The sequence below is a fragment of the Galeopterus variegatus genome, unplaced genomic scaffold (genome assembly GCF_000696425.1).
Source record: "Galeopterus variegatus unplaced genomic scaffold, G_variegatus-3.0.2 Scaffold1013, whole genome shotgun sequence".
NCBI lineage: Eukaryota > Metazoa > Chordata > Mammalia > Dermoptera > Cynocephalidae > Galeopterus > Galeopterus variegatus.
Genome location: NW_007727124.1, coordinates 290,717 through 306,711, shown reverse-complemented (window position 1 = coordinate 306,711; position 15,995 = coordinate 290,717). Strand labels below are relative to the sequence as shown.

The following is a 15,995-nucleotide window of genomic DNA, read 5'->3' as shown; positions in this document are numbered from 1 at the left end:
CCCAGGCAGCCCACTTCCCCCTCACTGGCTGAGCGCGGTGCGGGAGCAACACCGAGGGTTGCAAACCCGTTGCCGGTCCCCGGTCCGGTACGGGGGCAACACTGAGGGTTGCGATCCGTTGCCGGACACAGAAAGAGACAAAAGACAAAAAAAAAAAAAAAAGAACATGTATTCTTTGTATGTATATATGATTTAGGGCTGGCTGATTAACTCAGTTGAGGTCCAGGGTTCGATCCCTATACTGGCCAGGTGGGGGCAAAAAAAGTCTCCTAATATATATGGCTTATAGTTAATATGTTCTGTAATTTCTTGAAAGGAGAATTTTAACTAAATATTATTCTAAGCATGCTACTTACTTTTTACCAAAAAAAACTATGAAAGGGTAATTGATTATATTTATTTTACTAGCAGTAAATGGCTTAAATGGATGTTGAAATAATAAGGCATTTTCATTCTTTTCCCACAGTGGTAAGGTTTTATTATTTCAGAGTGATGGATGACTTGTCATTTGCCTGTTTCGTTTCAAGCAGGATTCCCAGCTAGCTCTGAAGCTGAGAAACACACTGCATTTTATTCTTTGCCATCTTCATTGGAAAGAACGCCCACCAAAATGACAACATCCCAGAAAGTTACCTTTTGTTCTCATGGCAATTCAGCTTTCCAGCCAATAGCATCAAGCTGCAAAATTGTACCACAAAGTCAGGTTCCTAATCCTGAGTCACCTGGAAAATCCTTCCAGCCCATAACTATGAGCTGCAAGATTGTCTCAGGTATGCAGAAGATGGATTGAAGATGATGTGTGTGAAGATGACCGGATGTTAGAATTATTGAAATAACAGAAGAGAGTACTGTGGCTTTTTCTTCCTTAAGTTCTTCTAAGAATTCATATGAAAACAGTTTTTGAATGGGGGAAAGAAATAAAACTCAAAGTGGTCAAATTTGTGCCTTCTAGAAACAGAACAGGTAAAAGGTTCGCTAGGATTTATGGCTGTAACTCAGGTAGCAATTTAGTTTGGGGATCAGTGTGACTAGTTACAGAAAAGATTTTGGCTTGGAGTTTAGCTTTAAGGGTTGGAATTGGTTTGGAATTGAAATACCTTTCATTCTCTCTCGAACCACACTAGAAAATTCATTCCTATTATCAGTAGGTAGTTCAGAGGCTTCCTTTTCACTAAAGTTGGATTGTCTATTGCCTTGTGACAGTTTCATATTTATGTTAGATACACTTCTATTAGGAATGGACCTTATGGTTTTGGCTCTTTCAAGTCAGAAAAGACATGAAAGAGCAATTGAAAATATCCAGGCAGTAGGAGTAGTTTCCGTACAATATGCACCTAAATTGGGTGGAGAGGTTGAGGGAAGGAGTCTTTGGTGCTAAAAATAGACAACTAAGCAGAAATATGATTTAAATCTTTGAAATTGATGAAAGGTAAAGAATGTGTAATTTTACCTATCAGTTAGAAACATTTCGGAACTTGTGAATAGGCTGAACATATAAATTAGTTTAAAGCTTAGAGAAATTCATGGATGAACATATTTGATTAATAAAGGAAAGCTGAGAATGTTTAAACGTACATTGATAACCTTTGAGAGTGTTCTGTGGGAGCGTGAATCTTTCTGGATTGTGGCTATAACATAGTATTGACAGACTTTTTTCTTGGGTAGGTAAATTACATATTTTCCTATTTGAAATTAATTGCACATCAAGACATCAGGTTCCTGCTAGCTGGTTAGTTCAGTAGGTTAGAGCGTGGTACTGATAACACCAAGGTTTGATCCCTGTACCAGCCAGCCACTGCTGCCAAAAAAAGTGTCAGTTTCCTAAATCTAGCTATTCACTTGAACAAATTTTTTTCTCTAATTTCAATGTCTTCAAGTGTAACCAGTATTATAACAACCTGCCTTTGATGTTAAGAGATTTATCACGTCAATATTCAGCAGTTCCATATTGTTGTAAAAAGCATTGGTTTTTGAACTTTAATGTGCATACCAGGGCATCTTGTTAAAATTTAGATTTATATTCAGTAGGTTTGGGGTATAACCTCAAAATCTGTTTCTAACAAGTTCCCCAGTGGGGCTGATGCTGCTGGTCCATGGATAAGGATGCAGAGAGTGAAACACACTAACTACTCCGTGGCCTCAGCTATGCTTCTGCTGCTGCTCAGTGCCCAAAGCATACAGTCCCAGTCTCTTTTCCTGATCTGTCACCTTTGTCCTGGTGGCGCTACTCCTCTTTCTTTGTCTTCAAACTGAAGTATGTATTTTGTTTCTCTTTTCCCTTTTTAATTAATAAAGGTTCCCCAATATCAACACCAAGTCCATCACCATTGCCTCGAACCCCAACTTCCACTCCAGTCCATGTGAAGCAAGGCACTGCCAGCTCTGTTATTAGTAATCCGTATGTTATCATGGACAAGCCTGGGCAGGTTGTTGGAGCCACCACTCCAAGTACAGGTGGGTATTTGATCAATATTTATGCAATCCAAAATATTTGATCTTTTAATAAAGACAAAATACTGGCATGTCATGGGAGAAGGAAATCTTCGTCCATAAACAAGAGGAAATATATAAAAGAGCCTAATACTGTTTCTCTGAGGGAAGGTTTATTCTTTGTAAAAGTTTCATTTTTAGGAATTAAGTTTTCTTTTTAAAGTCTAAAAATTAAAAGTGACCCATAATTAATTTTATTTTTAAAAGTTGACTTTATTTTCATTTGGTGGAAGACTTACTCATTTGGGGCCTACAGGCAATGTGGTTACTAACTTTTCCAAATAAAGCTTTTAGTACAATAGAAGCTTTGTGGGCCACACACATTTCTCACCAGTCAACCAAAAAAATGATATTTACTTTTCTGCAAGTAAGGCATATTTTGCTTGTGGAAGGGAGATTGAAAGCACTTTTTTGTAGTGCTTTCATTAACATTATTTTACAGTAGTTTTTTTTTTTTTTTTTTTTAAAGCTAAGCACTTTAACAATGATTATAATTGTAGAACTACTTTTAAAAAATATGCTTTCAGGGCTAACAGTCTTTTGAACATACTGGGGGATGCCAAATAGGTGTCCTTTGAAGGTGTTTAGTTTTAGGAATCAGACAAAAGTCTTTGGAGGCAAGTTTGGTAAATGGAGTAGGTGATTAAATACCATTTTAGGCTTGACTTACTGTTGACTTACTTTGTGACTTTTTAAAAGTTAATTTATTTTTGTGGTTTTGTGTGACTTATTTTTATCACACCCTAAAGGCAGTTGCACAAGTGGGATATAAAATGTTTAATGTTGGCAGCATTTGGGAATAGGGATAACCTTCTAGTGAAATTACTTTGAAAGAGCTAGCATTCACTTGCATGCATACATTCTGGCACTTTTGTTAAACAACTGATACCATTATGTTATATTATTTCTTATATAAGGAGTAGAGTATATAATATGTGCTTATTTTACTTATTATTCTACATGCTCTTACTAGTTTCATATTGCTTTTTAGGTTGAGCATGTCATCAGCTTTATAGGAATGAGTCCTTAAGTGTTTTTTCCATAATTTCAGGATTGTGAGTTTTCAACCCTTAAAAATGAAAAAGAAATAGTGGGTAAGAGGGGATGATGTGGAGAATGCTTTAAAATTACATTTTGTAAATTTTACTTTGTTTATACTTTATTATTAAATCTGCCTTGCTTATCAGGAAGTCCTACAAACAAGCTGTCTACGGCTTCTCAGGTCTCCCAAGGAACAGGTTCCCCTGTTCCTAAAATTCATGGAAGTAGTTTTGTAACGTCTACTGTCAAGGTAACGCTCTTGTTGCATTACTGCCCTTTGCTAGTTTCTAAAGACAGTATGTTCAGCCTCAGCAAGAATGAGTCAGTTGATAATGCAAATTTCAAAAAGTAGAATCTTCAAGCTGATCAATATCTTGAAGATCATTTACTCCAGACTTTACTACCTCACCTTGATCTTTTTCTCGTATAGAAAATGCATCTCGAGGGCTGGCCAGTTAGCTCAGTTGGTTAGAGCACTGTGTTACAATACCAAGGTCAAGGGTTCAGATTCCCATATTGGCCAGTTGCCAAAAAATAAGAAATTAAAAAAAATTTTTTTTTAAAGTAAAAAAATGTGTCTCAACACTTCTATCAAATGATCACTCAGTATCTATTTGAAAAGTTACTGTGATGAGTTGGCTTTATTTATTTGGATAACTTTGCTAAAAATGTTTCATTATAAAAATATTCATGTGACAACATTTTCCTTTTTTCCTATATTTGCACCACCATGAAGTAAATATATTCTGTTTTCCACGTGTTAGCCTTTTAGTTATTTGAAAATAATTCTTTTCTCTCCACAAAGTTTTTTTCCTCCCTTCCTCAGGATAAGTACTCCTTTGAAATTTGGAACTCCGAGTATGATCTGACTTGTTCAGATCAAAGTGCTAAATATCTGCTCACCATTTAGCAAAGGCACTCTTGTGCTGTTTGGTTAGGTATTCAGCTTACTTGTCATGGCTCCCTAAGTCTAAAGTCTGAGGTGTAAACTGCTGTCTCAGAACCCCTGAGAATGCAGAGATCATCTCTTACATGACTAGTGCCTAGCACAGCATTTCTTATGATTTTTGTACTTAATAGTGATGATATTGAATGGTTTTTTGGTCCAAGGCAAGGTTTTTCTCTAAGTTCTGTGCAGCATGTGAGCACTATGTTATATGAATTGTAATAATTGCCTTGAATGTCTATACACTGCCAGTCTAGTTTTTAATGTTAGTTGATCTTTTCATTACGTAGTCAGGAAGTGTCCTTAACTTTATTTCTTGCCCCTAAAATGTGATTATGTCAAATTGCCTGTGAGATTTGCATTTCATTTTTGAGAATTAAAGACAAAATACAGTATGTTTGAGTGTTGACTTTTGCTGTCTGTGTGTATGCTAATTGTTCAAGTTGTTTTTGTTTTGTTTTTTAAATCATTACTGAAAATTTTTTCTTTGTATTCCGGGCATTTATTGAGTAAATTTTACAAGTCAAGTTGTGAGTACTATTAAAAGCATATGTACTGAAACATTGCAACTGCCTGTTTCTTTCATTTATTTATTTATTTAGCGCCTAGACTCTAGGGATATAAAAGAAGCAAAATGCAGTATACAGCAGGACATGAATGAGTAGGTTCTTGCCAAGCTATAGCTTTTCTTTGCATTGCTTTCTAAAACAATTTTAAAATGCAGTAGAGGCTTGAAAGACCCCAAAGAGTTTTAGGTTTTTGTTGTTTTGTCTTCTGGTAGTTTATGTTGCAAGAGAGTGTTGAGAATGTCACAAGTTTGTATTACATAAAAGTAACTAGAATATCTGAAAGCGCTCATCTTACCCTGATTGTACAGTATCTATTTTTACACACACAGCAGGAGGATTCTTTGTTTGCGTCTATGCCACCTCTTTGCCCAATTGGGAGTCACCCAAAGGTTCAAAGCCCCAAACCTATAACTGGAGGACTTGGAGCTTTCACAAAAGTGAGTATTTGTTAAGGCATTATCCTGCAAGTTAATATGGTCTTGTTACATAATTCTTTTTGTGGCATGTTGGAGTGGATTGACAATACCCCTATAGCATGTTACTGTTCAGTATATCACAACTCTAAGACCAGACCCTAGTTCTAAGACATGCTTCCAATTTTTTAGTAATGTCTACAAGGCAGCGCCTGGAGTTCAGCAAGATGGGAATTCAGAAAGCACAAACAGTGTGATTGCTTCTTCATTTTGCCACAGTCTCTAAAACAAGTGACTAGGTTGAGTTTGCAGAAGCACATGATCAAGTCCTGATCCTACTTTTGGTCCCTTTAATAGCTGTTATGGACTATATTTAAGCAGTGTTTTTATCGTTCTGGTGGAGTCATTCTTTACAGACCAAACTTAACTCTTTAATTCCTGTGAACAGAATAGATTCAGATATTACCAGCTTTTTTCCATAGGATGCTTATTCAGTGTCATTATCATGTTTGTTTCAAGGTGATCATCAAACAGGAACCTGGTGAATCCCCTCACATGCCCACAACAGGAGCGGCCACCCAGTCACCACTCCCTCAGTATGTGACTGTGAAAGGGGGTCACATGATAGCTGTGTCCCCTCAAAAACAGGTCATAACTGCTGGAGAAGGGACTGCTCAGTCACCAAAGATTCAGCCCTCCAAGGTTTGTGTTGGGTAGGGATGGGGAGATCAACATGTAAATGCACATTGTTTGCCTGAATAATTGACAAATGCTGAACAGATTCAATGTGACAGGGTACCTACCGATCCCATAAAAACCTGTATATGAAAGCCCAGTTGGAAAAACAAGTCAGTTTATATTAAACCCTTCCGCTTCTGTAGTAATCACTGACAGGAGCAGAGGAGTGTATTACAGAGGGTCCAGGAATAGTCTAAGAGGCAAAGGGGGACACTTTGTTATCTCTCTGACAGTGAAGGTGACTTACCTGTGGACAGAGCTTTCTACTTGATTCAAATCTAAAAGGGGTCTCCTGTTTTACTTCCTTATTTGTGATAGGAGAATGCTACAGTTCACACCTCTGATGTCCAGGTTATGTGGCTCTTTAGAGAGTTTATTTTCCTTATAATTTGGAGGTATGTGGGAATTATTGTATTGGGAGAACTGTGAAATTGCACATAGATCCATGTTTTCCTACATAAATTAGAAGTAGTATCTATTGAGTACTTGTGTTTGCCATGCTCATATTTATACATTATAATCCTCATGCAACTGTACAAGGTGAGTATTTTCATCCCCATTTTACAAATGAAGAAACTGGCTTTGAGAGGTTAAGCAGCTTCCTCAAGAGTGTACAGCTAGTAAGTGATAGGGTTTGAACCCAGGTCTGCTGACTCCAAACTCCCTATTCCAGAACTAATGGAAATCGGTGAGCCATTATCTCTAAACTAAGCATGGTTTTAGAACATCCAGAATTAAATTATCTCAGTTTTTTGGCAGGTATACTCTAGAGCTGTTAAGAATGTTATGTGGGTGTTTGTTTTTCAACTTGAAAGCCGTCTTGTACAGGGCAGGTGAATTGTTTTGAGAGGAACACCCTAAAATAGAAAAAAGGCCCCCTGACATCCGCATCCAGCCCAGCAACAACCGAGCTGCCAGTAGAAGCCCCCTGGTCTCCCCTGCTGGAATAAGGGGGGTGCCACAGGCCTTGACCATGTCCCCGTCCTTCCTCCTTCTCCCATCCTATTTCCCTCCTCCTTCCCTTCTTCCCCTCCCCCTCCAACTGCTGTGCAACATCTTAGAATGTAAAAAAATAATATTAATAAATAAACTTTAAAAATAAAATAGAAAAAAGTTTTAGGCATTTTGGTTAGTTTATATAACTAGATAAGGATTAAGATAAAAATTTATAGCATTATAGGTGGTTCTAAAATCTCTAAGAGTCCATTAACTACTTTCTCAAACTTAACTGATTATAAAAATCATCTACTGATTAAAAAAATATAGATATCTAGGCCCCTGTCTCAAACTTATTGAGTCAGAATCTTCTTGGGGGCTCTGGGAATCTGAATTTTTAGAAAGCTGCCCTGCTGATTCATGTGCTTAGGCAAATTTAGGAACCATGGAGCTATAATATCTTATTTGACTTGGGGCTTCCATGGCCAGAATCACTGAGACAGGCATCCTCAGCTGCTTCCTATGCTCTGCCTGTTATTTTGGGCTACGGGGTAAACATTCTTTTTTAGAATCCTTTAGTGAACTGTTATTGTCATCTGAACTTCCTATTTAGACTTGTCCCATATGTTCTCAGAATCTATTATGCATCACAAGGGATATATGGTTTTACTGATTTAGGTTTTGACTCAGTCCACCATTGCTGTTTATGCTCAGAAGCTCTGGGATAAGTTAGTCTCCACTTTTTGCTGCTTTGCATTTTGCCAATCCACTTATCCAGTAATGCCGAAAAACTGTATTGTCTTGTCACATTGCCACCTACGTAATGGTGATATAGGACTAATAAAATAGATGGGTTTGTGCTAGAATGCCCTGAATAAGGTTGAAAGGCAACCGCAAAGAAGCAGCAGAACATGAGAAAAGACATTGCTGCTTATTCAGGAAGTTTACTACATGCTTTAGACTCGAGATAAGGAGTTGTCTGCAGGTACAGACTGTCCCTGATTATTGTTGAAGTGCTTTCATAGAAACTGTGCCAGAACACAGGAGGGTGGAAACAGTGGTACTGTTTTACCTTCTGTATATCTTCAGCACAATAGAAACAGATTATCTTTTCTCGTGAAAGTGGGGAGAAGTTCTCCCATTGACGTGAAAAGGGACAACAGAGGAATAAATCAGTTCATATGGGAAGGAAACAGTGCAGTATAGTACAAAGAGCAAGAGCTTTAGAATCAGAGCTTGCTGCAAATCTCAGATCTCAGCCACTCATTACTTGTGTGGCCTGAGCAGGTTACTTAATCTCTCTGAACCCTCTTTTTTTCATCTAGTAAAGGGAATAAATACCTCCTGTCTTTCAGAGTTGTAGGAGAATTAGAGATAATTGTATAGAAAGGACCTAGCACAGAGCAGGTGCTCAATAAATAGTAGCTAATGTGAATGTCATTCATATACATGCTCAAGTACCATGGTAGTAGTATCATTGTGCACTTAATTGTAAATGGCCGTATTTTTGAGTGTCTGGAGGGAAAATCACTTATACAGAATCTTCCCCTTCAGGGTGCTAAAGTAAATTCTGACTTGCCAAAGATATGTACAGGACACAGGGAGAGCAGAAATAAAACATTGAATCAGAGCATGTATTAAGCAGAAGTATTTATAACATACAGAACAAAGGGTGTCTGCTTTGTAAAGCTAGAAGGAAATTCTCAATTAAGGGAAAAGTTGTGGGATGGGAAGAGTTGGGAGATGAGTTCAGATTCTAGGCTGAAATATTGTGTTGGTTAAAAAAAAGAAAAATGAATGTGGGGTTATAATGTCCTTCTTAAGAGCCTTTCCTCCCTTGTGTCCATAATGAACTATGCATAAAGTTTTTCATTCTTCCTAGTAGAATGCAAACTTCCTCATTCTCTGCAGTTTTCCAGAACAGAGCGGGGAGAGGGCATTCATCTTGCAAGTGGTGTGCACATAGTGGATAAACTCACTTAGTGAAGACTACCCTCCTGTGGCTGACTTGGGGTACCAGGTTTTATTAGGCTCCTGGAGAGGCTGTGTCATACCCTGGAAACTTTGAAGCAGTTGGCACAAGAGGAGAAAAGCATGTCAGATGCATGAAATTTGGGGAAAGAAATTGAGATAAGTCCAGTATGTGTGTATCGTTTTCTTTAAGATCTTTGCTTTCTTTGTTAGTTTAAGAACATGAAAATAGATTAAGTGTAATTTAGCTCATGAAATAGATTATTAAATTTGACATTTAGGAAATGTGAAGATTCCTGTCTTAGTTATGAAAAAAGTTTAACTACTATATAACAGAGAAATCCAAACACCAGAGGCTTACATAAGTTTATTTCTCTTACACATAAAGGACCAGTAGGCAGTTCTGTTTTGGTGGTTCCACAATCATCAAGAATCAGCCATTCTCAAAATTTGGTTTTCAGCTTGTAGACTAAGATAAGTGCTTCATTTCTCGCCTCCATTTTTACACTTGTTGTCAGCAAGAAAGGAGTCGGGGGAAAGCTGAGAGGAGGCATAGCCCAAAGCTGTACTTATCCTTCTGCTCACATCCCATTAGCCAGAAATCAGGAGGCCGCACTGAGGTGCAAGAGGGCTGGGAAACACGGTTGTTATTCCATGCTGCTGTGCCTCCAGCTAAAAACTGCTGTAAGACAGAAGGAAAGAATAGATACTGGGATTCAACTAGCAGTTTCTCCCACATCTCAAAAATGTTTTTCTACATTAGCAAACTTTTTTTTTTCATAAATGCAGAAAATTCTTTTTTTTTTTTTTTTTTTTTTCCAAAAGATGACTGGTAAGGGGATCTCAACCCTTGGCTTGGTGTTGTCAACACCACGCTCAGCTAGTGAGCCAACCGGCCATCCCTATATAGGATCCGAACCCGTGGCCTTGGTGTTATCCGCACCGCACTCACCCGAGTGAGCCACGGACTGGCCCAGAAAAAAGTTCTTGATTAGTAAGAAGTTTTTCTGTATTTCCACATCTCTGGCGGGATGACCTTGCCCAGCTCTGTGGCTGCGGAAACTCTCCACATCCCCCACAGAATGAGGCTCACATAGTTAGAATGAAGAGATGTAGATGTAGACAATAAGGGGTATTTCCACCAAGCCAAGAGAACTGGGGGAATTTCTCATCTCTGTTCTAGGTTAACTTGCTTTTTTTTCATTTTTTTTTTTTTTTTAATTCTTGTTTCTTCTTTCTTTCCTTCTCTCCTCCTTTAAACATACGTAAAAGTAGAATAGCGTAATGAATCTCATGCGCCCATTACCCAGTTTCAACAATCACCAGCATTTTGTTCATCTTACTCCTCTTTCAGGAATATTTTAAAGCAGATCCCAGATGCTATGTAATTTCACTGAAGATTAATTTCTATTTGACTAACTGAATCTAGGGTTTAAGATCAAGGTCTCTGCTCTGGCCAGATGCTGACAACAGCAACAAATGCTTGTCCTTTGGCCCTCCTTTTCCGGTCTTCACATTAGCCTCTTGGATTCCCATTCTTCAGTTAATATAATAAGTGTTGTGTTTAGCAGCAGCAGCTATTATGTTAGCTAGGCATTTTATAAACTTATTCTCATTTTGCTTCATGGTTTTATGAGGTAGATTTTATCTGTATTTTATACATGAGGAGGTGAATGCTAAAGCTCAAAGAGGTTAAATAACTTATCCAGCTACCAACCGGTAGAACTAAACTGGGAAACCACATTTGTCTGCTTACAGAAACCTATACACTTTCCTCTGTGTTATACCAATTTATAATAGTTGATTAGGAGTCCATTTTCTTTATGTCAGCCATGTTATCCAAGCACATGGCAAATGTTTTTTACTATATTCACAATTTTTGAAAAGAAACCCATGTATGATTTAGTAACTAGTTAATTAAAACATCTTATTCATCAGTTGCGTATGGCTTATCATTTTGTTTTACCTCCTAAATAATCCTGTTGTTTAATTTAGAAACATTCTAAAATTTCAGTGAAATACAGAGAATAATATAATTAATAACCACATACCCTCCACCCTGAAATGACATATTCATATTTACTTTGGGGTTTTTTTCCTCAAAATAAAACATGACCAATAAAGTTGAAGTCTCCTTTGTTCACAGAAGCAGCACTATCATGAATTTGAAGTTTAGTCTTTCAGTCCATACTTTTATTATGTAAACATAATAAAATAGCCATAAAAAACATGTAATATTGTTTGTGTTTTGAACATTTACATAAAAGGTATTTATACTTATGTTTTTCTGCAACTCCCTTTTCACTTAATATGAGTGTATATTCTTTCAAAGTCTGTTTATGCTAATATATATATAGCTCTAGTTCATTCATTTTTACTAATGTATATAATATTACACTGTCTTATACCACAGCTTATCCATTTCTCTATCTGTAGACATTGAGTGTTATATGCCTTAGGCATTAGGGTTGCTAACAATTATTTGTAACTACAAATAATGCTACTTTGGACATTTTTGTATATGTTCCCTTGAGCACATGTCTAAAATTTCTTCAGGATATTGTATTAGTCAGTTTTCAGTTGTTTATAACACAATACTTGAAACTGGGTAATTTATAAGAAAACAAAATTTATTTCCTACAGTTTTGGAGACTAAGTTCAAGTCCAGGGGGCACATCTGGTGAGGGCCTTCTTGGTGGGAACTCCATGGAGTTTGTGGTGATGCAGGATAGCAAGGAGGGAGAAGAGCACTTTCTTGCTCTCCTTAGAAAGCTACCAGTCCACACCCACAATAACTCATTAAACCATTAACCCATTACTCCACGAATGGATTAATTCATTCATGAGAACGTGGCTCTCATGATCCAGTCTAAAGGCCCTTCCTTTCACACTGCCACATTAGGAATCGGGCTTCCAACATGAGCTTTAGAGGGGACAGATATTAAACCCATAGCAGATATATTCTTAAAAGTAGAATTCCTACTACATGGGCTGTGAGAATTTTTAATTTTAGTAGGTATGCTAGTGCCTCTCCGGAATGGTTATATAAATTTACCTTCCCACCAATTTTAAGTTTCTATTTCCTTAAGATCTCTAGCCAATTCTTGGTGTTATAAGACTTTTTAACTTTTTTTTTTTTTTGCCAGTCTGATGAGTGAAAGACAAGTACTTCCTACTTTATTTTTTTTGCCTTTAGAAGGCAGATTGCTTGCATTTTTTATAATCTTATAAAAGTTTTTTCATTTAGTTTCAGGTGAGAGGTTATTTTTATGATATAAAGAGCTAGGGAGTGGGAAATGCTACCCCCATTTGCCATAAATTAAGTTGTTTCTTCTAACTTATCCTGTTTACTTCATTTTAAAAGAGCTCCATGGGCCGGCCCGGTGGCGCACTGCTACAGTGCGCCGCTTGGGAGTGCGGTGGCGCTCCCGCCGAGGGTTCGGATCCCACATACAGACCGGTTCCCGCTCACTGGCTGAGCGAGGTGCAGGCGCAACACCGAGGGTTGCAATCCCGTTGCCGGTCCAGTACGGGCGCGACACTGAGGGTTGCAATCCGTTGCCGGACACGAAAAAAGACAAAAAAAAAAGGAAAAAAATAAAAAATAAAAGAGCTCCATAGTATTTTCTTACTTGAAAGAGTTCACTTTACTTTCAGAACCAGATGTTTTTAACTTTCATTATTTGGGTACTGGGGTCTTTTTTAAAAAATCCAATTAAGTATTTTTCTTGCTTAAACTTTTTCCTTTTTAACTGAATGTTTCCCTTCAAGGAGAGGAAAGATTAGGAAGAGATATACAAAAAGATAACTTTTTAAAAAAATTGGTTGGAAGGGCTGGCCCCGTGGTGCACTCCTATATAGGGATGGCCGGTGCGCTCACTGGCTGAGCGCGGTGCGGGCGACATCAAGCCAAGGGTTGCAATCCCCTTACCGGTCACAAAAAAAGACAAAAAAATAAAATAAAAATTGGTTGGAAGAGATGTTGCCATGGTATATGAAATAATAAATGTTGTAAACCGTTAGGAGTTAGATGAAAAGAGTAAATGATTGTGTCAGATGGGGATAATATAGGAGAGGTTACTGAAGAGGGGCTATTTAAAAGTATCTAGTGGAATGTACGCCCAGGGGCCCAGGCCATGGAGCCAGGGACCGGACCCCCTGCCCACATCCAGGCACACTGCCAGCTCCAAGGAGCATGCCAAAAATGTCACCTCCATGTGTGGGTGGCCCACCACAGCCACCACCGTAACCACTGCTGCCGCGAAAGTGGCTAGACATCACAACCACCACACAGATGGTCCGCCAGCCACTGGAGTGCATAGATACAAGGAGAGTCACCAGCAGAGATCAGAGAAAAGAATAGGATGTCTCTCTCCACAGAGCCCATTCTAGAGTGACAGAAGAAGCATCTGCTCTACGATAATATTGGGGGACCTGAACACACCTCTCAGCATTGAACAGATCATCTAGGCAACAAATCATCAGAGTAACCATTACTCTTTCAGAGGGAGAGAAGAAATCTAGGGTTATCTGTGGTGGGAGGGGGGGGGAGAGGGGGATGGGGAGAGATTGGACAAGGGGCATAGAGAATAATTTGTAACAATATACATATTAGTAATATTGATTTGATCAACATGTCAACATTGGATCCCAAAAATATGTACAATCATGATTCAGTAAAAAGAAATATAAATAAATAAATAAAATTTAAAAATAAAATAAAAGTATCTAGTAGAGTGTATAAGTCATATATGAAAATTTTTATTGTGTTTTTTATAACGTGAAGTTTATTTCCAATGGTGGTATTATGGATTTACTTATTTATTTGTTTTTATTTATTTGTTTATTTGGGTTTTTTTGTTAAACATACATGTGGGGTACAATGTTGATTTTCAGTAATTGTGTAGAATGTGTGGTGTTTAGATCAGTGTAGTTAGCTTTTCATCATTACAACATGCAATCATTCTTTGTGTCCACTGACCAATTCCTCATTATCCCCCCTCCCTTTCCCCTCCCCTCCCCTTTTCCACCTCTAGTTTTCTAAAAGTTCAATGTATTACTGTGATTGTTGTTTCTTTCTTTCTTTCTGTCTCTCTTTATTGTTCATTTGTTGATTTATGGATTCAGCTCCCAGTTATGAGTGAGAACGTGCAGTATTTTTTTCTTTCTGTACCTGGGTTGTTTCACTTAGGATGATTTTCTCCAGGCTCATCCATGTTGTTACAAATGATAGTATTTCATTCTTTTTTATGGCTGAGTAGTATTCCATTGTGTATATATACCACAATTTCCTTATCCAGTCATCCACTGATGCACATTTAGGTTGGTTCCATCACCTATCTATTATAAATAGGCCTGTAATAAACATGGGAGTGCAGGTATGCCTTCAACCTGATGTTTTCCAGTCCTCTGGATATAACCCCGGGAGTGGGATTTCTGGATTGTTTGGAAGTTCTATCTGTAGTTGTTTAAGGAACTTCCATACCATTCTCCATAATGGCTGCACTAATTTACAGTCTCACCAACAGTGCAGGAGGGTTCCTCTCTCTCCACATCCTCACCAGCATTTTTTATTCTCTGTCTTTTTTATTATAGCTAGTCTGACTGGGGTGAGGTGATATCTCAGAGTGGTTTTGATTTGCATTTCCCCGATGATCAGTGATGTTAAGCATTTTTTTCATATACCTATTGGCCATTTAAAATGATCTAAATATCCAGTATTAGTGAAATGTTTACGTAGATTGTGGTATACCTATTCTATGTGTTTTCTTCCTTGACTTATTACATTTTCAATTTACAATGGGTTTATTAGTACTTAACCTCATCGTGAGTTGATGAGCATCTGTACTATCCTTTTTTTGGGGGGTAGCTGGCCGATATGGGGATCTGAACCCTTGACCTTAGTGTTATAACATGGTGCTCTAACCAGCTGAGCTAACCAGCCAGCCTACTTATTCTAATATATTGCTACTTGGTCATATAAAAATGTTTTTGAAAAATAACATTGGAAAATGCTTATAATACTGTGTTAAATAAAAAAGTTACAAAACTATATGTACAGTGTGATCCCAATTCTGTGTTTTAAAATGTACATTAGAAAAAACTGAAAGCAAATGCATTAAAAATGTTGAGATTATTTCTGGATAAGTAGAATATTTTTCTTTATACTTCTGTATTTCCCAAATTTTCTATAAAAAACACATATTACTTTGTAGTCAAAGTAAGTTATAAAAATTACTCAAGGTTAAGACAACAGTGTTTAACACTTTATTATTATAATATTCAAAATGTAAGGAATACTGCTTTCCTCGGTGACCGCACTAGACTCCACGTATCATATCTAGGCTTTTACTTTGTTCTTTGCCTTTGTTCTTCGTACTTGTGCTAAGAGCTCTTGAAGGGACTAATAGAAACACTGTTGGACTCTCCTCTATTTTGAACAGGTTGTTGGGGTGCCAGTTGGGTCTACTTTACCATCAGCAATGAAACAGGCTGTAGCAATCAGTGGTGGCCAAATCCTTGTAGCCAAGGCCAGCTCTTCTGTTGCCAAAGCAGTTGGTCCAAAACAAGTTGTGACCCAAGGAGTTGCCAAAGCAATTGTGAGTGGAGGTGGAGGAACCATTGTTGCTCAGCCAGTGCAGGCCTTAACCAAGGCTCAGGTCACTGCTGCCGGCCCTCAGAAGAGTGGATCCCAGGGTTCAGGTAATACACTAATTGGGGATCTTGTGTCCAAAACTCTCCTCACAAGCAGTTTTATTTCGTATTTGATTCTGCCTAGGAACGCCTAGTAGATTGATGCTATAAGAAGTGCAGAAACATTTGTTATTTTTTTCATGTAATGTTTTACATAGAGGTCTATAAGTAGTTTGCTTTAAATTATATATATATTAT

General features: G+C 37.8%; 1 protein-coding gene across 1 annotated transcript in view; it reads left to right on the top strand.

Annotated features, from left to right (window-relative positions):
* The window catches only part of YEATS2 (YEATS domain containing 2), a 108,470-nt gene that overhangs the window by 57,113 nt on the left and 35,362 nt on the right, over positions 1–15,995 (top strand). Inside the window, exons 11-16 of the mRNA XM_008574212.1 lie at positions 531–770; positions 2,296–2,454; positions 3,678–3,781; positions 5,376–5,483; positions 5,979–6,161; positions 15,548–15,806. Of these exons, the coding sequence (XP_008572434.1) occupies positions 531–770; positions 2,296–2,454; positions 3,678–3,781; positions 5,376–5,483; positions 5,979–6,161; positions 15,548–15,806 (1,053 nt within the window). The remainder of the gene's footprint in view (positions 1–530; positions 771–2,295; positions 2,455–3,677; positions 3,782–5,375; positions 5,484–5,978; positions 6,162–15,547; positions 15,807–15,995) is intronic.